General features: G+C 46.4%; 2 protein-coding genes across 2 annotated transcripts in view; both read right to left on the bottom strand.

Annotated features, from left to right (window-relative positions):
- Positions 1-10,773, bottom strand: part of TRPC4AP (transient receptor potential cation channel subfamily C member 4 associated protein) — a gene marked incomplete at its 5' end in the record, with an annotated part of 36,960 nt that extends 26,187 nt beyond the window's left edge. The window contains 3 exons of the mRNA XM_051633500.1: positions 930-1,046; positions 1,320-1,448; positions 10,678-10,773. Coding sequence (XP_051489460.1) covers positions 930-1,046; positions 1,320-1,448; positions 10,678-10,773 — 342 coding nt within the window. The remainder of the gene's footprint in view (positions 1-929; positions 1,047-1,319; positions 1,449-10,677) is intronic.
- Positions 10,774-14,266: 3,493 nt separating this feature from the next.
- On the bottom strand, positions 14,267-22,335 carry EDEM2 (ER degradation enhancing alpha-mannosidase like protein 2). The gene is made up of 11 exons (XM_051633499.1): positions 22,227-22,335; positions 22,024-22,134; positions 21,858-21,897; positions 21,328-21,433; positions 20,188-20,313; positions 19,324-19,535; positions 18,002-18,143; positions 17,593-17,717; positions 16,730-16,874; positions 15,787-15,908; positions 14,267-14,917 (listed from the first exon to the last, which is right to left on the bottom strand). The coding sequence occupies exons 1-11, from the start codon at positions 22,322-22,324 to the stop codon at positions 14,426-14,428; spliced, it is 1,719 nt and encodes a 572-aa protein (XP_051489459.1). The 5' UTR covers positions 22,325-22,335; the 3' UTR covers positions 14,267-14,425.
- Positions 22,336-23,448: the final 1,113 nt, after the last annotated feature.

Genomic DNA, 23,448 nt, shown 5'->3' with positions numbered 1-23,448 from the left:
TGAAACACACAGCCATTTTTGTGCATTCTTATGTTAAAAGCACTTCCACATGAAGTATCACCATTTCCCTTTAAAAACAAGGGAAATTTAGAACATTTTCTGAGAACATTCTAAATACCTTGGGTAGCTGAAGGCTTTTGCCCTTGGTTGACAGTGTACCAGCAACTAAACTGCTGATTTCATAACAACATAACCTAAATACAAGCTTTACTTAAGCAAAGGCACGTTGAATGTAACAAGAGAGAAGCAGCAAAGTCACTGCTTAGTTAGACAAATTATAGAAACTAAAATTAAAAAAAGGAAATATCAATTATTTCACTGGAAAAATATAAATAATACACTCCTAATGAAAGGTAAGATCCCAGCATCTGTCACTGTAACACTGCTGCTAACTTGGGTATTTGTGTAATGTTGAGTCAAAACAAATAAACAAAAAGATAAACTGCCAAAATGTCTATAGAAACCTTCCTGTTCTGTTTAAAAACTTTGCCACAGATGCAGCAGCCTGCACTGCACGCCAGCAATAAACAGCCAACCTGGCTAAGAAAGTGCCCCAGTGTGCCTAAAAACCACCACACACCCTGCAGTGGGAAGGGAAATTCTCAGAGCTCTAGTACCAGCTGTAGTATTTGACCTCACAACTAGAAAGAATTTGAACCTGCTTTCAGTGAGAACCTAGAGGTTAAAAAGAACCTTTTAAGAAGCTAAAAACAATCTACCTGAAGAACCAGCCAGGATTTCTAGATCATGTAAGAAAAAGCACCTCACATTTGGTATGTAATAACTGGAAAATGCACTTTTTTTACAGTATTATTAACAGACCAGACACGATTCTCATCAAACTGTGAAAAGACATTCTACAGCTTGGCATCTAGAAGCTTTAAAGGTCTGAAAGACCTCACTTGATATTGTTGAAAAACCACACTTACATCGACTCCTCCAAATAAGTCAAACGTGTATGTGTTTGGGAAAGTGGACTCCTGAGCAACTTTCCTGTCTTCTGTAACAAATGCCATGGCTTCCATTGAAAGAAGTGGAGAAATTTCCTGCAAGAAGTGTAAAATAAATAAATAAATAGAAAATAAAAAAAGATGTTTCAAAAAGAAAACTGCTCATCAGTATAAACACAATTGTCTCTGACTATCTGTGTGATCTACTGACTAATCTATTATATGAATTCTCAGCTCTTCTCTGCCAGCCAATTCACTGATCCTGTCATGCAAACACTATCAAAATTGAGAATGTGATCACAGCAGACTTTCTAAAGAAAGCAACAAGAAACTAACCCCTCCGTTCAGGAAGAACAGTGTAGACAGTACCTTTAAGATGCTTTGGCACTGGGAGAAGTCACTGTTGGGGTGGCTGTGTTCATACAGTTTTTGCAACAGCAAGGGGATCCCATTCCATTTTGCTTGTTTATCTCTCTCCTTTAACAAGGCCTCTGTGATCTGCAACAAAGGAAGAATATAATTCCCATGTGTTCGATGCTTCACAACCTTAACACCTCCCCAGAATATCAGTATCAGAAGTCCACAGAAAACCAGTTTCTTGTAGAGAGAACACCATAAAATCCAGTATCTCCTTCCATGCAGCAATTTATCCAGGCCTGGCTGCTGCTGAATTCTACAGATGGTCAAGGTACCTTAAGCAGGACAGGGCTTAAAGTACATGTTGTCATTTACAGTACTTAATCTCATTCCATTATATTGATCAAATATTTTAAATTGGGAACCCATTAGTCTCTAAATAATTGCATTAGTAGGACTCTAGACTGAGAGGTCACTGAGGGGGGAAATGGGTGCCCTTGACACTAGTCTAAAGGAGGCAGAGCACTGAGGATGGAAAGGCCTGATCACTCAGCCAGTAATGAGCAGTTCCTCATTCAGCCAAGTCCCTGAAGCCACTACTGGTCATAGCAGTGACCCAAACGACTAAGATTCCCAAGTAGCCTCTAGAAGAATCTATCAAAGATACTGAGAAAACTTCCTCTGTAGTTTTGGGCTGGTTATAAATGGAGTCAACAATTAAATCAGCAGAACAACACTGGCATTATCCTCTGGGGAGCAGGCTGCAAGCTCAACATGGAACACCTCAGCATCTGCTCCTACATTTGCTCAAACTTTCTCAAATTTTCCTCCTTCTCCCCAAAATATATAAAAAAATGTTACAGCATTCACCACTATCTTCTACACCTGAATAAAAACTATGCAGCAGCACACGACTAAAATCAAACCTACATACAATTATACAATCCCAGACTGGTTTGAGTGGGAAGGGACCTTAAAGATCATCTAGTCCCAATCCCCCTGCATGGGCAGGGACACCTCCCACCAGCCCAGGTTGCTCCAAGCCCCATCCAACCTGCCCTTCAACACTGCCAGGGATGGGGCAGCCACAGCTTCCCTGGGCAGCCTGGGCCAGGCTCTCACCACCCTCACAGCAAAGAATTTCCTCCTAACATCTAACCTAAATCTCCCCTCTTCAACTTTTAAACTGTTCCCCCTCATCCCATCACTCCCTGCCCTTGTCCCAAGCCCCTCCCCAGCTTTCCTGGAGCCCCTTCAGGCACTGGAAGGTGCTCTAAGGTCTCCCTGGAGCCTTCTCTTCTCCAGGCTGAACACCCCAACTCTCCCAGCCTCTCTCCACAGCAGAGCTGCTCCAGTCCTCAGATCATCCTTGTGGCCTCCTCTCCCCAAACCCCCAATCCTCAGGCCAACAAGACTTAATTTCAACACAATATTTGTGGATTTTCTCTTACTCCTGGACCTAAACCTCTAAGCTGCTCAAATTCTGTGTAAGTCACTCCCAAACCTTTCTGTGGTTAACTTGCATTGTTTCCCCCCAGCCTGCTTAAAAGTTCATTGTTAATATTAACAGCAGGAAATCTTGCCTCTTATTGTTTCAGCTAAGACATCCTTCTCCAATTTACCTCACTGTACAGTTCTAAAGGGCCATTCAATTCCTGATTAGACAATTATATGCAAATACACTCTAATTTCCAACTGAGAACTTAACCCTTTTCTTAGGGTTCTTTCCCTGATGAAATACCCAAATTCGTACATAACTAAGAACTTCAAGGCTCTTGAAGTATCAGGTTTTCTCCCTACCAGGGATGATTAAAGCAGCGTGAGCAAACCTGGGACTAAAACTCTCTCCAGTTTTTAACTTTTCTCTGCTTTATGACTTCTGCATAAATGTAATCAACCAGCACTGCTGGAGAATGAGAGAGTTCCTTCAGAGGGGGCCATTTGCACAGCAAATGGCAGAACAAAACTAACTATTAAGTCAAAATGGCTTCTGGACTGTGAGTAATGGGGTCAGCTCTTCTGAAGTCACTGATGTCCATTTCTCCTCGTGACACCCAGCACAGTGAGGGCAAAGAGGAGCTCTCCCACTGCCCAATCTCCAGTGTGGGAGGAGCACACAACCCTACAAGAGGCAGCAGGAACTGGATTAATTGCTGGGTGAAGTGCAACGAGTGCACAGCACAATGCCAGGGAAAGAATCCAACTCTCTGGCTCCAGCTGATGTGGAAGATACCACAGGCAACGGTGACGTGCGTGGGCTGCAATCTCAGGTTCCAGCAGCACAACACAGAATTCAGCACACAAGTCCTCTCAGAAAAGGCCCAAAGCCCTTAAGTGATGCTAAAACCTCCTTCTGGGTTTAATACCACACTTCTGAATCACTCCTGTGCTTCTTACTTTGGGGCAGGGTCCATCTCCATGCTCATTTCTGTACTAATAGGTCTTCCTCTCCCTATCCCCTCTGAGAAGCAGTCATGGTGCTGATTTGCAGAAAACCCTCAGAACTGAAATTCTCAAAGAATGAAGTAAATGTTTCCTTGCTCTCATCTTCTTTTAACTGCTTTCAAACACAAGTTTTTCTTTCTCTTGCTATAATACATGTCTTTGGTTTCACTGCAAGCTCTAGCTTGTGGTCGCTCTTCTCTATTTATGAGGCTACCCTGGCTCTGAATATTTCCATTGTGGCAGGGTGGTGTTTGCCAAAGCAAAGGTTTTGGATCTTTGAGGGATTAAAATTCAACTAGATTGTATGGAGCTGTCTTTAAAATAATTTTGGTTAAAAACTGCATCTCATGATTTCTGTAATAGCAGCCAGGCAACGGTTCCCAACCTCAAGCCAAGTCAATGTCCTTCTTATTCTTTCTGAGCAGAGATATCATTGAAGAGTGGTCAAAATGAGCTCTAGGTCTTTCAGGGCCTCCTTCCCTCTCCAGCATTTTTTTGGGTCTTGTCCAAGCAGGACGAAATCCAACACTGATGTCTCAGAAATTTTCTTTATTCACTGAATAGCTCTGGATAAAGTCTCTGAAATCTTGCAGATAGAGACTACCCAGCAAGAAAAAGAGGTTGCAGAAGCCCAGCTGGAAATGACAGAAATCCCAGCTCCCCTCCTCCAGCTCTGATGGAGAAGCCACAGCAGTGTGGGTTCAGAACCACAGACTGGTTTGAGCAGGAAGGGACCTTAAAGATCATCTAGTCCAAACTCCCCCTACCATGGGCAGGGACACCTCCCACCAGCCCAGGCTGCTCCAAGCCCCATCCGACCTGCCCTTCAACACTGCCAGGGATGGGGCAGCCACAGCTTCCCTGGGCAACAAGAATCATCAGGAGAAGCATCAGAAGCATCAACTTGTAAGATGGGACTGCTCAGGGCACAAGTCCCTGGAAGGGCAATCTAAGATTTTGAGAGGATTCAAGTACAGTTAAAAATGTGTCACCAAGCCCAACCATGACTGCAAGGCAGAGCAGGCCGAGTGGTTTTCTCTTTAAATTCTCCCAAAGGACTGGAGCCCAGGATTTCCCAGATTACTCCAAAGACTGGTAACCACCACTGAAATACCTTCCTATCACAGGGTTTAAATAACTTTTGCTTGTCATTTTTCTTGAGACCATACAAAGGGCTGAAGAAAGGCATTACACACAAATCTCAACATTTCTTTCTAACCCTCCTGTGCTACAAATCCTTTTAAAACACACCAGGTGCATTAGCATAATGGTCAGTAATACCTAAATCTTCATCAAGTTAGGTTATGTGTTAATATTTACCTAAATCCACCCCCTGATCAGGTTAGTTCCCCTTTCTCTTCTCTCCCTCCACTTTGCTGCAGTATTTGCTGTTGATGTCCCTACCCATGCCTGCTACCCTCCATGCACAGTCTCTCCAGAAGCAGCTTCTGCCTCTCCTCCTGGCTGCTTTGTGCCTGTGCCCCTGCACATGGTCAGAACCAAGTTATGAGCCTTGCTCAAACATTTGTCACTGGGAAGAGATCTCTTTTAGTTATCGTTGCTTCAAAATCCCTCCCCTCTCCAGGGAGGATGTTCCTGCATTGTGACAATTTTCATTGCCCTACAAAGTAAACCTCTAATTTTCCTAGCTTTGGCCACACCACTCTTCCAAGCTGTGGTCAGTGACACATCTTCTCACAGCTGCCGAGAACCTGAAGGTCCACAAACACAGCAGCAGCAGAAACTCCAGGAGCTAATCCTTCCCTTTGCTCTCCAGAGCAGGGTAACAGTTTTCTCATAAAATTGTGTCTCTATTTCACATTTTACCCCTCAAACATTTTACTGTCTCAAGGAACACTCACTCACACTAGGTTGTTTTCTGCAGTCTTTCAAAAAAGCACAAAAATAGTGACTCAGGTGTCCAGGCATCCTTCACAGCATTAAAGATTGATGCTGTGACAGACTTTACAGCTATGACACATCAGCTGCAATTTTTCTTAATTCACTTTTTCTGTTGCAATCATGCACTAAGGTAAGATTGGAAGTGCCTTAAAAAATATATATTGGAAAAGCAGTATTTCCATTCTCAGGATTTTCCATGACCACTTCTGAAGTATTTATCGAAGTGTTCTGAAGGTTTAAAAGGAAAAAGAGGTACAAGAGTATGGATCTCAAAACCAGATGCAACCACATGGCCTCTATGTATTTTTTTAAAAAACTGAAACCTTTCCACATCCTTTCCTTCAAACCTCTTAGGCTGTACTTTTAAGAACAGGAAACTAATATATGTGCTATTAAATATTTCATTTTCCTCTGAACAGGAGTAACTTAGGAAGTCATCTCTGACAGACTGCCAGGAGGATGATTATTCAGTATTTTGGGGAGTGCCTTGTCATCCCTGCTCACTTTTACTCTTCCAATTCTCTCCCCCATGCCCCTGCAGTGAGCAAGCAGCTGGTGGTGCTTAGCTGCTGGCCAGGCTTAGGCCACAAGAAGATGCCAGATCCCCCAAGATTTTATCCTAGAGTGCCTATTTCCATCCTCTCTCGAGCTCCTAGATTCTTCAAAGTAAGCATCAAGCTTCCCATAACGACTGGTTCTCCATCCTCCATAACCCTGGATGGAGTCCACCATCCTTCCTCCCGAAAGCCAGGCATGAACCCAGGGACATTGGTGTCCTAGGATAAAACCTGCTGTGGCTTCCAGCCAGGTCTAACCATCCCCAGGGCTCCCAAATTACTGCTCTTCTCCCTGTCACTGGAGGAAGAGCAAGTCTATCAAAACTAACAACAGGTCTCATGAATCTCAAAACCCCACAGCAGTTCTGGGAGCAGAAAACCCCAACACAGATCTTTAACATCAGCAGCTCTTCAAAACCACTACATATTTACCAGATAATGACAGCTACTAAAAGTTTACTGATCTTACTCTCAGGGGAAAAATAAAATAAAATACATTAATATATAAAATTGTATTACTTCCCAGTGATTACTCTTTCCTTGGAACTGCCTACTTTTCTTTAGTTCTTTTTGAAAGAAAGCAAACCCTGTAGGGATATCCAAGAAAAAGCAGAGGGGCAAGGACCTATCACATCTACAACAGCTTTCTTCCCACTCAGCTTCAGCCACACAAAATATGACCACCAAAGTCCAACACAATCACTTTGGAGCATTTTCTAATGGCTGACAGAGCTCTGGTCCCTGTTATATAAAAAGCAGGTCCAGGCTTTCCAACACTCACTAGCTGTCCTCTGCTGAAGAGGTATAAGCCTGCTAAGACTCATACACTTAAAGCTACTAAAGTGGATTATATTCTTGTGAATGTTTTTTTGTTGTTGTTGTAGCTTTAAAAAGGAAACAAACTGACTAGAGAACAAAATATTTTCTCAAGAGCTAGAGGGAAACTTCTATAATTACTGATCATCTGTACTGACAGGAGCTGGAAATGGGGATGGCAGAGGCAGAAAATATTTCCCTTGCACTGAGAGGTGGGTTTTTTTAGTGGATAGGGACTACTCTGCTAAGGGAGGCAGCTATTCCTAGGAACAGCAAATCATGAAACACAGTTGGAAAAAACCAGCCTCTTTTTTCCATTCTGATTGTTTCAGCTAAGCCTTGGCAATGCTGGGAGAGAGCAGTGCTGACGTTCTGCTCTTGGGACAGCACCAGGAGCACACTCGTTTGCCAACAAATCTCTGGTTAGCCCATGATTACACTGCTCTGCCTACAGAGATCCACAGAGCTGCACCCAGATATCTTCTGGTTTTATGTCATACATACGCTTCTTAACAGTTGGCCTGCAGATGAAGTGTGTACCTTCTTGCTAGGGGGATCATCAGCTGAGCCAAAATGTTCCTCTGCCTTCAAGGAACCAGGACATAAACCCTGTCAGGTCTGACTGACAGTGCCTGTGTGCACAGAGCAGGGCTGTGCCAGGAGAGGGACTGCAGAGCAGCCAGTTCCCAAGCAATCTTTTTCCTTGTTAGAAAATGTGTGTCACTACTGGCAAGTTGCTTTGCTTCTAGTGTGCCACTATCTGAAAAGGCCCTTTCACTTGCTCTGGCCCCAGAGTGCTGGGGCAAACCTGGACACAAGGTTATGCAATCTGACAGCAATGGCTGAGCTTGCAGCCAGGGCAGCAGCTGATGGAAGCAATATGGACAAAATGGATAGATGAACAGATAAGGGCACTATCTACTGGATCTGCTTAATCCATCCACACTCTTATTATTAATAATAAAAGCAAAGAAACCAAACAACAAGAAAGCTATGGCTCCTGTTGTACTCACCTACCAGGAGCCAGAGCTTTCCTGCTGGTTGATCTCTTTGCTTTTATTATTAATAATAACATTTCAAGAAGATAAAATATAAACAGCACAAGGATCCAGATTTCAGCTGGCCTCAGAACTGCCAGATATTCTGTCAAAAGTAATTTTATGTCCCTGCAAGATCAGACTGATGAACTTTCAGATGCAGGCCTGTCAACAATTATCCTTACCCATTCAAAGATAAGCCCCTGCTTTCCTCACACAAAATGGATCTCGAGATCACCTAAAAATAGCACACAAAGCTTTGTTTAAGAATAAATGGCACTGCTGCCCACAGAACTGTCTCCCAGAGATCAGATGCTGAAATACTGTGAGAAGATTGTGGTAGAACACTGCTCAGATGGCAGGAGCCACAGCAAGGAATGGTGTTTCCCAGCCTCCCTGAATTAAGACCTTGGAAAGGGTTTCTTTTCCTGATGGGAAACAGTCCATACGAACCAACACTTCCTTGCAAAGATCAAGAAGAGCAAGCTCAAAGCATATTCTCTCAACTTATTCCTCTAGACCCCAAGACAGCAGCTTGGAAACTTGATCTCAGACTCTCAAGAAGCAAAAGAGTTGAGAAACTTCAGCAAAGGCCACCACTGAGGAGTCAACTGCAGGAAAACTGCAACCATTTTGACAGAAAATAGAAGTTAAAAAGAGAAAAACATACAAAATGGCCTCGTACTTCTTTAAAAGTTACATCAAAGTGGTTTATATTTAGATCATCTACAAACAAAAAACTGCTTCAAGGTAGAGAGATACGTTATTTGCCAAGTTCAAAATCATTCAGCCAGTTGGTTTGTTGTTGTTTGTTCTTTTTTCTTCCCTTAGTCCAATTTAGGAATGAATTGCTACAGCATTTATGCAGCACTAGGAGCCCTGAGCCTCCAAGCTTTAGTGTTTCAGGGCAGCATGAGGATACTGAAATGTATCAATTGAAACAAAACAAACAAAGCCAAAAAAACCCCACCAACCCAACTCAAACCTGGGGGTGATGAGGAGGAGGATGTAACAAGCAGAAGTTTCCTCGATTACTGCAACAGCCTGTTCACTGGCTTCAGCAGTTACTGCCAACAATCCATAAAAGCCCCAAATGAAATCACAGCCCCAGTGTTTCTGAAGGAAGCCAACGCCCAGAAGGGAGGCACCATCCTGACAGATCATTGTTACAGGTTTATCTGACCTTTATCTGGTTGTGGAGGAGCCAGTAAGAGCACCAGGGTGAGCAGACATCCCAGTGAGACAAGCCACTCTGTCCACAGCCCCCATGAAACACACTCCTAAACCAATCCCCTTCAAAGGAGACAACACCAGGTGTAAATCCATGCAAACCATGTGCTTTTTCTGAAGGATTCAGCAAACTAGGATCTGAGCAAGCTGTACAATAAGGACAAAAGAGCTGTTAAAAAAAATCACCTTCCTCTACCTATCTCAGCACAGACACTTGTGATGGACAGGCTCAGAATCCTTGTTAATCAAGGAAAATACTGCTGGCTGCACTAGAGAAAAACTCGTGGAGAAATCCCATTTTTTACTTTTTTTAAGATCCTTTAGCTCAATCACCCCCCCAAATGCAAGTGCTTTATCCAACACTTCAGTTTCCAAATCTCTGCATCATCTGGCATTTCATCTGTAAAATAAATGCCAATTACTCTTCATAAAAATAAACTAATAGTCCATTATCTGTGAGCAGCTTCTTAAAAAAAAACCCAACAACCAAAACCAGCATAAGCAGATGATTGGTACAAGCCTGGGTTAACCAGCTGATTTCATTTCATTCCAGCACCATCAACTGGGAAAGATGGCAAGTGTGAAACAGACCTAGAATTGTTCATAGTCTTATGGAAAACCACCAACATAAAGACGACCCCATTTCAGAGCTAAAAGGTCTGCTGAGCCCTAATACCAGGGGGTTGCCTTTGTCCACCAAATACGCCCACATTTGGATGCTGCATTGTTACAGTTCCAGGCAGAGCTTCCTAAAAGAAGCCACAACCTCTATCATCAACCAAGGCAACAGAGAAGGGTGGTTCTTTTACAGCACAGCAGCCGCTTGTCCTGCTCCAGTCTTTCTACAGGGAGACGGGATGAGAAGGAGGGAGAAGACACCCCTCTCCGCGGCTGCGTGAGGCTACGGGGCCGTCCCTCCAGCACCAGCACCGAAGTCGAGCTGGCAGAGCAGGACGAGGAGCCTCATCATGTGCTCGACTCCGCTCCGAGAAGCCACTTCGCCAGAGAACCAGCTCCGGGCAGACGCGCTGCAGGCCCGGCTAGGCCAGCCGAGCTAACTTCCCAGCCTCGCAGCTCCAGGAGCGAGGCCTGACAGGCCCCAGAGAGTGCCCGGCCCCGCCGAAAGCCGACAGACACCGGCTCCCAGCGCGGGGCGGTGCGGGGACGGGGCGGGCCGGGCTCCGCAGGCCATGCCCGAGCCCGGCCGCGGCGGCAGGAGATGCAGCAGGCCTCCGCGGCCCCGCGGAAACCCCGAGCCACCCTGGGGCCTCCATCAACCCCCAACAACCACCATCCCCCCCCCCCTCCCCCACCCACCTCATGTGCCACCGCGGCCTCCTCCTCCCCCCCCCTCCCAACCATCCCACCCACCCCCCCCTGTACCTGAGCTCCCCGCGTGAGGCCGCAGCCGCTGAGCTGCCCGTGCCGGAGCTGGGCCAAGATGTTGGTGGGCACGGCCCGGGCCCCGCGGCGGCCGCCGCCCCCCCCCCCTCCTCCTCCTCCTCCTCCCGCCGCCGCCATCGCGCTCCGCGCCCGCACCGAGACAAACAGGAAGCGCCCCCCCCCCCCCCCCGTGTACGGAGCGGCGCGAGGGACGCTCCGCAGCGCCCCCGCCCGGCCGCCGTAAGCGGCGGGGGGGACGCTGGGAAATGTAGTCCGGAGAGGGGCTAGTGGGTGCGTGTGCGCATGCGCGGAGTCCTTTTGGGGGGGAGGTAGGGAGGCGATTATGGGGACACGCGGGGTGTCCCCCCATGCGGGCACAGGGGGAACGTGTGGCCCCCAGGGTGCGAGGGGAGGTGGCTGAGAGGGCTGGACACTCTGCACACGGTATCACCAGCCCTTGGGAGTGTTCCTGCCTCACCCCCACCTTTTGCTTTACGTCCATTAAAATGGTATTTTTTTGTTTTGTTTTTTTTTTTTCTGTTAATTTAATATTACCCGCCGCGGCGAACAGTTCAGGGTCACATCCGGGCAGAACTGAAAGTCGTGGCTGTTTGGATCAAGTGAAAGAAACCACAAGATGGAGCGGGGCTCCTGCCCTCCCCCGTCCCTCTCCCAGCCAGACCTGCACCCCAGGGCTGCTCTGCCCTGGGAGACGTGAGAATCGTGGAGTCACAGACTGGTTTGGTTTGGAAGGACCTTAAAGATCACCTAGATCCAACCCCCTGCATGGGCAGGGACACCTCCCACTAGAGCAGGCTGCTCAGAGCACAACACACCCATCCCAGACAGGCACTCTCCACATCAAACAAAACAGGGTAGATGCCTCCAAGGGTTAAAAAAAAACAACAAACAACCCAGCAAGTCAAAGGACACACAGCAAGCTGGAATGACAGACACGTGCCAGCAAGTTCTTGACTAATGCTCAGGCAGCAGCTCCAAGGAACACAAGATGTGGTCCCAAAGACACAGCTGCCACCAGCAGGCTCCTCCTGCACTTGCTGTCCCCCCTCCAGAGCTGCTTTGGGGAAGCAGCCCAGCTCTGGTTCTGGATGGAAGTTTCAATTCCACTTTAACTTCCCTTGATGTAGAAGGAACAACAGGCACTAGGGATTGACACAATGCCTAACCAGTGCTGTGGTGGCATCAGGTGACGTGTTTGCAAGTTTTACAGCACCACATCTTAACAGCACTTCTGGCCCCCACGAATCAGGCGTGGGCCTGGTGATGATCAACAGTTCCATCTGTGAAACACAAGAGCTGCTGAGGGATGACTTTGCTGTTTTAGAAAAACTGCTGCTCACAGAAAGGCACCAAGCACTGCACTGGAAGAAATGCAAACATGACAATCTTTTCAGGGTACACTCACCCTGCCCCCACACAGGGCTGCTCTCAGCCCCTCTCCTAGTGCTTCCCCTTGCTTTTTGGTATGCTTTTTTGCCGTTTTCCAGCAATTCCCACAAAGGTCTGACTCCTTCCTCTTTCTTCTCCTTTGTTAGCTTCATCAAAATAGTCTTTCATAAGAGCTTTCATCAACCCACAACCTCTCCAAACCCAAACATTTACTTTTGAAATACCTCAGAAAATCTGCCCTGAACTTTTCGGCTTTGCAGGCTGCTTGGAGTGGAGGAGAGAAAACAGAACAATGACCAGGATGGATCAACACCAGCTGCTAAACTTGGTGTCTGTGCTATCTTTAACAACTCCACCAAAATTCACTTTCCTTCCAGCCCTTGAGAGATGCCACGAGGACACACTGCAGGTGGGACCTTCTTAGTGCTGACCTGCCTGGTTTGGAAGCCATCCAGAACTGCTACTGCCCATGTTCTACACACATCTTATTCTGCATTCCTGACAAAACTCCTCTAACCTTCTGTTAATGTGACCAAGTGCTCACCATACTGCTAGACTGGAGCTCTCCCTCCAGTTGGAACATGCCAAAACAGACCTGCCATCTTTCCACAGAATTACTGAGGCTGGAGAAGACCTCCGAGATCATCAGGTCCAACCTCTGACCTAACACCACCACATCTCCAGACCATGGCACTAAGTGCCACATCCAGACTTTCCTTGAACACCTCCAGGGATGGTGATTCCACCACTTCCCTGGGCAGTCCATTCCACTGTCTGATCATCCTTTCCACGAGGAAGTGCTTCCTGATATCCCACCTAAACCTCCCCTGGTGCAGCTTCAGGCCATGTCCTCTCCTCCTGTCACTAGTTGCCTGGGAGAAGAGCCCAGTCCCCACCTGACTCCAACCTCCCTTCAGGTAGTTTTCCACAGATGTCTTTCACTGTGAGGCCTCTGGGAAGAGAAGCAGCAGGGGACAAGTTTTAGCTTCATTTTTTATTCCCAGCTGAGTTTTGATAGCAATTTTGAACCCACTAAGTTCTCACTAACAGCAGTCCACTATTTCAAGAACAGGCTTACTAAGGATCCTACCAAAAAAGTCACATCACAGTTCTTTTTGTTAAAATTAAGTCTTAGCAAGATGCCAGTCACTCTCAAATACTGCAACAGACCAAAATTAAGGCTGCCTTGTGTGGTCCTGACTCACCCATCCCTTAGCACTAATTACTCACACTAGAACCGAAGATGTGGACAGATGAGTTCTTTCAGCTCCAACTGTGCTGAGGAAGGACCTCACCTCCTAAACAACCACCCCTTGGTTCTGCTGCTAGAGCCTCTTAGGTGAGGGTACCAAAATGCTCTGGTTCGTCAAGATCTGCTGTGTTGGCAACCTGCAGCCTGTCCCACAAGTGAGGACTCATTTTCCTCCACTTCATGGGTGAGGCAACACAGAGAGGGTGACAAAGCACTGGGACAGGCCAACTTCCCTGACTGAGGCAGAGTTCTGCAAGTGAGGCCCCAAAGGGAAGTTTAAAAGAGGAAGGAAATGGGGACATTTCACAGGAAAAGCATGTTGGATTCTGCAAGAAGCAAGCAAGCTCCACTGCAGAGTAAAGCCAACCTTCTGCTGATACACATTCCACCTCACTCTCCAGACACTACCTGGACACTTATCAAACCAGTTTCAGGCAGCTGGTACTGACCCACAGACTCAACATACAGAGGAACAGAGACATTTTCTATGTTGCAACTGGTCTCCTCCCCCCATGTCTCCCCCTTCATGCTGGACAGACATGCTAGATCCACAAATCAGCCTCCACCTCAAAAAATCAAAAGGTTTTCTCAACTGATCATCCATCCACCAGGCAAACGACATATTCATAAAGAGGCCAAAGATAAAAGGTGGAGCACACCCCAGAGGAGACCTGTGGCCTCAGCAGTGAGGCTACAGCCACTGATCCATCCTCTGCCCCTTGGCAGGGAGCTGCTCAGGCTCATTTTCATAGAGCAAAACAAGCTGTGGACTCTGCAAAAGCCTGTACAACCTCAACACAAACATCCAATGAAACAAACAAGGTACCTCTAACCTCTAGACTCTTCCTTCTGAACACTCACGTGCTATTCAGGCAACCAGTTGGTTGGAGATGAGCAACTTTACAGCATTAGCAGCTGACACCCAAATAACATTTTATGAACCAGCAGTAGCAGAATTTAATGGGAAGCCATTTCACTTCATAATACAATTCACATTGTGAGGTACCAATTTTTTCCATTATGAAACTAGATAAATAGATTCCCAGAGTCTGAATCAATAATTTAAACAGAAAATGAAAACAGAAGTCAGGTGTTATCCAGGAAGACCTGTCCCAGCACTGCAAGCTTAGAGTTAAAAGACTGACTGGGGCAACTCAGGAGGGAGTGTGAGCTCCTCCTAGAATTTCTCTTGTCTCCACCTTTCTCTGAAGAAGCATCCTCAGGGTCTTCTGCACTTTCCCCTTTCCCATGGTCGGAAGCTCTTTTCAAAGTGAATTTCTTGGTTTTCTTCAGTGAGTAAAATTCCTGCATCAAGTCTTCCACCTCCCACTGCTCTTCCTTCCTCTTCCTGCAGCAGTGCAGTGCAGCAGGGTCGATGGGATGAGCCTCAGTGTTGAAGACATATCCTCCAGCATTCAGGACACACTCCCCGTATGGCGTCATCACCACATCAAAGACAGATCCATCATTGTGAATGAAGTTGTCTGGGTCAAACAGCAGGTACAAGTATTTTACAGTTTCAGCCAAAAAGAAGGATTCCATTCGATTATCCAGTCTGTGATCCCTTAAATCTTTGATCTGCAAGAGGAGAAATACAGTGGATTACAATTATATCCAATTCAGAAAGTTATGAACTTGGGGGGAAAAAAAAAAAAAAATCAAAACCAGCTTGTGGTTCATTTGAGTTAAACATCACAGTGTGGCATCTCTTCAACCTGTACTTTAAACAGTTGTATACAAATAATGAAAAAGGTTTCAGATGTTTTGGATTTGCATAATCTAGTGATAAGGAACAGGAAGCTAACAATCAGGAGAAATACACTTCCTGCCTGGGTAGGGAGGAGAACAGTGAGGAAGCCTCCCAGCATTTCCCCACTAAAGAAATAAATAAATCATAAGGCTTTTATCTACTTCCCAAATCACAAGGCCTAATTCCCAATATTTAAAAGGAGTTTTCTTTGTAAAACAGAGCTTGACAGTATGTTTGAAATCTTCTGTTAAACGATTTTAGAGAAATCACTCTCAGTGATGCAGTTCTCTTGTGTTCAGTCAGATTTTCAAGGCACAGAAGGAAGCAGAACCACACAACTGGCTGACAGAGCCTGCATGTGAGCCTTCCTGCTGGGCTGGAGCACCTAGTAGTGACCAAGAAACATGAGGCAGGAGAATGCTGCCTGATGCTTTCCCATGTCTTGGGCTCTGGTACAACAGCCAACGGCAGAATTTGTGCCACTGTTCAGGCTGTGAGGCAGGTTACTACCAGACACATGATCAGCAGCGACTAGACCAGCTTCACAAAGGAATACCACAGGTTTGTATGAAAAGAAGTCTTGTTTCAGCCCAAGTGATCACTTCACCCAATGGCAAATCATCCTTCATGAGAACACCTTCTAAAAGCTGATTTTTAGCAGCCATTCAGCCAACTCGGCAGTTGATTTAGCACTTACAGTGGCAAATCCACAGTCCACCTTGCTGATTTTCTCTATGGACTCCACAGCATCTCTTCCCAGTTCCAGGAGAGTGGGATCTCTGGTAGCACGGTACAGGTACATGGCACTCTCAATCAGCTCTGCAAAAGCACCCAGACATTTGCAAGCATAAAGATCACCAAACCATGGACAAGATACTCCTTGAACTGATTTAACAACACTGCTTTCAGATGATCAGGTAAACACCCCAGCTTGCCTTGTACTTCCTCAGGCTCAAAGCACAGCTATTTGCTTTTACTGAGGATATGCTACAGAAATACTCACTCTAATCAGATTGTATCAGCTCAGGTAAGAGTGAATAACACTCCTCTCCCACATGCAGGGGGCGGGAGGGAAGCATGAGAAAAAAGGATTAGAACTCAGTTGTCAAAGGAAGAAAAGAAAGATGCTTCTAGAAAGGATTATAGACAAGAAATTCAACCCCCAAAATGCCATTTTTAATCAACACTTCAAGTCTCTGAATCATGGGTATTTAGAACACCATGAACAGGCACCATGGAAATACTCCACACAGGCAGCATATGCACTGTGCTGTGGTCACCTCCTCCAGAAACACGGCTTTTGGGATGCTGAAAGTCACCTGAAAATTAATGCTGCTTAGTGGTTTTGGTAGAAGTGTCCAATGTGGATGTCACCTGAACACTCAGACCAAAAGGAGATCAACAACCCTATCCATTATCAGTCCCCCCTTTATATAGGAACACTATGGTTTGCTTCTTTCTCTTTGTGGCTCTGTGAATGGCAGAAAGCAAAATGTGTGGCTTTGACTATGGAAAACAGTGGGCAGGAACTAAGTCAAAGCAAAACGGGGCTGACACTTCTGGAGGGCACATGTTGCTAACATTCGATCATATCACCTGAGCAAAAGCAAGAGCCCAGATTCCTTTTAATTCCTACTTACCAGGTCTTAGTGGATATCCTTCTCTCTTGTCCACAGTGTAGCCCTGGGGAATGTTGTAGAACTCAGGCAGGCCACCAAATTGTTTCCAGACAGTGTAGTAGTTGAGGAAGGTCCGCATGGCATTGTCTACATCTCCAATGAGGCTCTGGGAGAGAGGAACCAATTAGCAAAGCAACATCTGGGTGAAGAAGAAACAGCACAGGAACTGATTCAGTAACACTCCTATAGCCAAAGCAATAGATGGTGATAGAAATGAGTTGCTCAGCAGGTCTGGATGGTCTAAGTAATAATTAGGCATGAAGCCTTAAGAACAGTTAGGACTAAGGTCTCCTTAGTGTTGCTTTTCTGTTGGATCACATTCCACACACCTAAATAATATCATGATTCTTGGGTTTTTAGTTAACTGAAGGCTGGGTTTCTTCACTCAACAAATCTTTCAGTCAGTTACAGCAACCAGTCTATTTCAGTGGGGTTCAAGTCCCAAATAAAACATAAGTACTGATGAGAAAGTAAACCTCTCAGTGGGAAAGTGTTCACACAAATATAGCATCTATAAAGTGTTGGAAAAGGAGGTGTGATTTTTTTATTGCCTTATGTTCCTATCTGGATTGTGGAACCACTATCAGTGGAGTTTGCTACAACAAAACTTCCCTCCCATCCTGTTAAGCTAACAGGAGACTTTTTTTAAAGATCACAGATAAAGTCAACATCTGCTCTTCTACTGTCTCTATGGATTTCACCAGAGATCAAAACAAACTTTTAAACCTGCACAGATGAAGTTTATATTTTTAACTGTTATATAAAAGGTCAACCCAAGACAGATGAATAAAATCACCATTTGCTACTGGTAAGGAAGCTCTTACCTGTAGGCCTGGCCAGTAGGCCTCCAGGGACTGAAAAACAGGCATGGACACTGTTCCTTTGTACATCTGAACCCAGAGGTACCAGTCATCAAACTTGGTATAATTTTTGATAGCTTTGTTATATTCTATAAAGAAACACAGATGGGTAGGTAATCCAACAAAGAAGTCTTTAAGCATGAGAGAAGCCCCTTTTTCACTTGAGCCATGGCAGACAAATGACTTCTCAGGATGCTCACCTTGGCAACCCTTTGTTATCACAGACTGTCCAGAAGTATTACACCAATGACTTCAGAACAGTTCCCTATTACATCCTTCATTATCATCTTCCACAGTCCTACAAGCAAAGCTTTTCCAGGTGCAGTCAAGGAGACATTCCTGGGACCCTTCCCACAGAACACAGACTGCTCACCTAAAAACATGGACATCAGCTCCTTGTCCTGCAGGAGAATGGCTCCTTTAACAAGGTACTCAAAATAGGAGTCCACTCCAGCCCCAATGCCAGCATCCTGGGCCACCCACTTGGCAGTTATCACATCAATGTGGTTACCAACCTGAGGGAAGTGAGGGGAGGACGACAAAGGGGGTTAAAGTTGAAATAAAGCTTATCTACTAGATAATAATTTTAAAAGTCCCAATGCTAAGATCATACAAGGAACCCTTGACCTCTTTTCAGACTGGATGTTTCAGATTCACAACATCTATTCCAACTGGCATTTTCTCCATTACAAGACACACGTATCAGTACCAGAGAAGTACAAACTATAAAAAATATAACTGGAACTTTATGTGTCAAATATAAATGCTGCACTGGCCAAAACAAAACACCATTATGCTAATGTAAACATGCACCATTTCAACATGATGTGTCTGGGCCCAATTCCCATCTTACAAAAGATTAGAGAAGGATGAAGAGGCACAGAGACAGAGATGAGGGCAAAGGATGTCAAAGGCATGGAAACTGCCATGCTAATATTTAATAGATCCTTCAAACCTGGGACTCTTCAGCCTTGAAAGAGACCCAGATGGTAGAGGACAAAATACACAATCGTAACTTGCTTAGCAAAGATGAAAAAAAGCCACCTAGGTATTCAGTTTCTCTCCTGAACAAGGATTAGGGGTATACACTAAAAACAAGCAGATCCCAAAGCAAACAAAAGGAGACACTTCTTCATACAGCATTTGGATAAATCTGTTCTGCTTTAGGAGTTCAAAAAAGCAGCTCTAGAAATTAAATGAAGACTGACTGACCAGGGGATACTGCACACAGAGATAACATTTCTAGCTCTGGATATTCCTCAAACACCAAAGCTGCAGGAGTTGGTAATATCTTGGTGCACTTTCCATACTTTTATTCTCTTCTGTAGGCCACTGTCACACCAGACAGTAGACAGACCTTTCATTTCATCTGTTACAGCTGCTGTTACAAAAACTGCAAGGCCCAGTACAGACATCTGTCTCCCAACCACATCTGTTATGGAACAGAACAATGGGTTCATGTTGGGTTGCACCCCTGAAGCAGAGATGTGGATGCTGCAGGTGGTCAAGAACAATATTAAATGTGACTTCAGTCCAGTTATTAGCTGTGGAGAATGGCCCGTCTTCTCCCCCTCCACATAAGACTATTTATCTAGTTCTACCTCCTCTCTGTTTATGCTTTTTTATGCTTAGAATTGCATCCACAAAACTACAAAAAAAGCAGAGCAAAAAATTCAAAGTCCATTCCTCACTCACCAGCCCAATATCTGAGCGATTTTTCCACAGTGCCTTTAAGGCCTTCCTGGCAACATCCTCGAACACTGGGTCACCAGTAAGGTGGCTTAAAGTAGCAAATTCCACTATAAATGTACCAATTCCAGCAGTACAGGTCACCGGGGTCTCCCCGGGGTTTACTCCATGCAGCAAGTTCACTGTTCCATATGGCATCCCAGTTGGGGTCTGAAAAGCTGAAACATAGTATTTTTGGCTCACATGAGCATTCGCTGTTACATTTGTCTGTCAAGTGAACATCTGCCCCACATTCCAGTCCACACTGACAAAAAGCAGGACTGGAGCAATTGCAGTAGCTGCAAAGAACAAAAAAAGTAGTGGAGTAGTATATGAGAGGATACCCTGAGCTACACACAGTCCTGGGAAGGTACTACAGATCTCCACCTTTGCCCAGACAGCATCTCTCCTTGTTGTACAGCCCAAGCAGGGTAGGCAAAATGGAACCAGACCCCTGGTCAGCAGAGTGCAAACACTGAGCTTGTGGCAGTCCAGGGTGCACAGCACACAAGGGAACACATCAGCAGCTCAGAGAGGGGCAGATAAGGCTGTATCTTCTTGTCTTTACAAGCTGCTGTTTCACAGCCTTTATTTATTACTTGCATTAAATATATTTCCCCTCAACAAGCAACAAACAAACTGCTGTGTTAAGTGCATACGACACTTGGCACGCACACACACGACTTCACATCTCCCCCACAAGCCCCAAAACTTGCTCAGGGAACACAGGAGTCTTTTGTGGCTTTACACATCAAGCAGCGCCATCTCCACCAGACACAACAGCCACCCCAGGAACTAGGGCACAGCCACACAAACCAGATGAGCTCTCACCCGGCAGGAGTTTGCGAGCTGCTTCCTCTGCCATCCTCAGGAGGGGTCCAGAGCATGGCCAGCCTGCTTCCACTTCAACACCAGCCTTCTTGGACAGCAAGTGAGCAGAGAGGAGACCACCCACCACTGCAAGGGGGACAGCAAGAACCACATTAATGAACACAGGGAGGAATGCAATCTGAAACTCTATTTATATTTATCACAACACAGAGACAGTGTTTATGGGGAAGAACAGTGAGATGGCTCATCATTAACAGCCTAATTCAATACACCACAAAAGAAGAGTGGTTTGTTTCTTCCTGCCAGTTTGCAGAGAGCAGCAGATAGATATCTGTCCTTATTTTAGAAGCATCAGGTCCTGCTTGGCCTACTAAATCTGCACTGCTCTGCAGAGAGCAAACTGAACACAAACCTCTACAAGACAAATTCTGTCTCACCAATACTATGTTACTGTAAATATAAATACAGCACACCTTCTTAAATCCCTTGGAGAAAAGTGTTTAGGCCAGAGCAAAAAAATTCAGAGTGACTAAGGCAGAGAGTTATTTATTAGCCCTTTTCAGAGGCTCAGAGGCTCCTCTGTTGTCACATAACAAGCACATACAGAGAAGTTACACTGCTACAAAAATCTGCTTAGCAATATGTGACAGGAGAAGCAAAAAAGCCTAACAGTTTGTCCTCTGCCAGTGTCTTGTAGCTGGATGGCACTGCAGCAGGCAGTCAGAAGCTCCAAAAGAGCTTCAAAAAGAAGACAAAAAAAGCAAGTTTCACTTTATGATGCTAAAGCAAGGAGCAATCCCCAGTACAAAACAGTATGTAAAGAAAGATAGTATGGTTTGTACTGTTTCAATGAAAGGGATGCTTATTCCAGAGCTCAAAACCTGCCACCAAAATACTGCAACTGCCACGTCAACCTCTGTTTGTGTCAAGGCAGGAAGCAGAAAAGTGACATGCAAAGAAAAAAGGGAAGTGACATTTATTTGGGATCTCTCCCTGTGTCTATGTGACCTGTTACACTGCAGTACAAACTCCCTCTGACCACACAGCTCCCATTCCCTCTGCGTTCAGTTCAGAGACTCGTGCAGGAAGGAAACCCAGCATAAACACCCTTCAAAATACAAACAAACAAACCCACCTCACCTCGAATGTTAGTTTCAAAGACAGAGGCATTGACATCAATATCAAAATCCACCCCTTCCTGCAGCACGTTGACCACTCGCTGGAACTCGGAAACGTTTCCCAGGATCTGCAGGGGGAGCAGGAGAACAAGGCTCAGGGTTCACAGGAAAATCGAGGTGCAGCTCAATGTTAGGGGCTCATTCTACTTTCCTTTCACTATTTTGTGAAATCATCAACTACAAATAGCACTAAAAAAAACCCCACAAAACACCCCAAAACAAGAACGGACAGTTTCAACTCGTTTCAGAACGTTTTTTCACAGGCTTTAGGTCTGTATTCCAGAGTTTGGGAGGTGTCAAGGGTTGGGAACTCGCGCCCACCTGCCTCTCTGGGCTGGAGGGGAGCGAAAGGCAAAAGCCCCTTGGCCAACCCAGGAGGGACTTTTCCGCCACCGCCAGGCACAAACCAGGGCCGAAGGAGGCTGGGCAGCGGCCCCGGGAGAGCTGAAGGCCCAGGGATGTGCCCGGGGCTGCGGGGCAGCTCGAACTCACCAGCAGCGTGTCCAGAGCATCGATCAGCGTCAGGGAGAAGCTGTGAGGAGAGAAGCCCGGTGAGGCCCGGCGAGGCGGGGGGACACGGGACGCCCGAGGCCCAGCCCGGCGGCAGGTGGGGGGGGGGGGGGGGGGGGGGCTGCCCCGTCCCGGGAAGGGTCCCTACCTGCCCCAGGTGTCCTGCCCGTCGCAGGTCAGCGGCCGCAGCTCGTCGTAGGGGAAGGCGCTCTCCAGGTAGTGCTCGTAGGCGTGGTAGAACATGGCGCGCACCCGCTCCCTGAGGCGCAAGCACAGCCGGCTCAGCCTCCCTCCGCCCCTCTCCGCTTCTCGCTCGCTCGCTCCCGCGCGGCCCCGCGCTCACCCACTCACCGGTAGGAAGCGATATCCAGCCCGCGGGCCGTGCCCCCGCCGCCCGCCGGCAGCCGCAGCGCCCAGAGGCACAGCACGGGGCCCAGCCAGCGCAGCATGGCCGCCCCGATACCCCCACCTCCCCCCCCAGCCCGGCTGGCAATGGGAGCGGCCGGCACGCGCTGCGCATGCGTTCTGTGCGCCCGGCACGAACCACTGGGCGCTCCGCGGGGGGGGCCGGGGGGTGTTTCTGCTTCACCAGAGGCTGAAAGTTCCTCCTCGGAGGGGCGGAAATGAGCCTGCCTGGGCCTGAGGGGGGGGGGGCAGGTCTCGGAGCTGGGGCGGGGGGGGTAAGGAAATAAATAAATAGAGACAGAAAGGAAGGGAAAGAAAAGAAAGGGAAAGAAAAGAAAGGGAAAGAAAAGAAAAGAAAAGAAAAGAAAAGAAAAGAAAAGAAAAGAAAAGAAAAGAAAAGAAAAGAAAAGAAAAGACAGAAAATAAGACAAAGACAAAGAGAAAGACAGAGAAAGACAAAGAGAAAGACAAAGAAAAGAAAAGAAAGAAAAGGAAAGAAAGAAAGAAAGAAAGAAAGAAAGAAAGAAAGAAAGAAAGAAAGAAAGAAAGAAAGAAAGAAAGAAAGAAAGAAAGAAAGAAAGAAAGAAAGAAAGAAAGAAAGAAAGAAAGAAAGAAAGAAAGAAAGAAAGAAAGAAAGAAAGAAAGAAAGAAAGGAAAGAAAAGAAAGAAGTGGTTGTCCAGTGTGGGAAAGAGAGGTGGTTCCTGGCACAATATAGCCTTCCTTCTGGCAAACTGTCCTCGTTCTCTTTCTCCCGATATTTCAAAAATAGCTTTCTGTGAGTTTTTCTGTGGGGCATCAGGGCCTGCTTCAGGGAAGCCAGAATCCAGGCCCACGTGTGGGGAGCCTGGTTCTGCTGTCACCTCCTGCGCTGAACGTGCCCTCAGGCCCTGGGCTGTTCTCCCAGCCCCAGAGCACGGCTGGTTCCAGCAGACAGGATCGCATCCACCCTGTTCCCTGCCAGAGGAATGAGTGTCCTGAGGTTACCGGGCTGTGATTCACCTCAGGGGACATTCCTGAGCCCATGCTCCCTGTGTGGTTACACTCATTTTTGCCCAGATTTTAACGACTGGCAGAACTCTCTCTAACTTCATCCGCTGTAAATCCTTTCCTTTTCTCCCCTGTATGCCCACAGGGAAGGAGGAGTGAGGTGGGATGCCAGCAGGGAGA

The sequence above is a fragment of the Apus apus genome, chromosome 15 (assembly GCF_020740795.1).
Source record: "Apus apus isolate bApuApu2 chromosome 15, bApuApu2.pri.cur, whole genome shotgun sequence".
In the NCBI taxonomy this organism is placed as follows: Eukaryota; Metazoa; Chordata; class Aves; order Apodiformes; family Apodidae; genus Apus; species Apus apus.
This window is presented reverse-complemented; position numbering and strand designations above follow the sequence as displayed.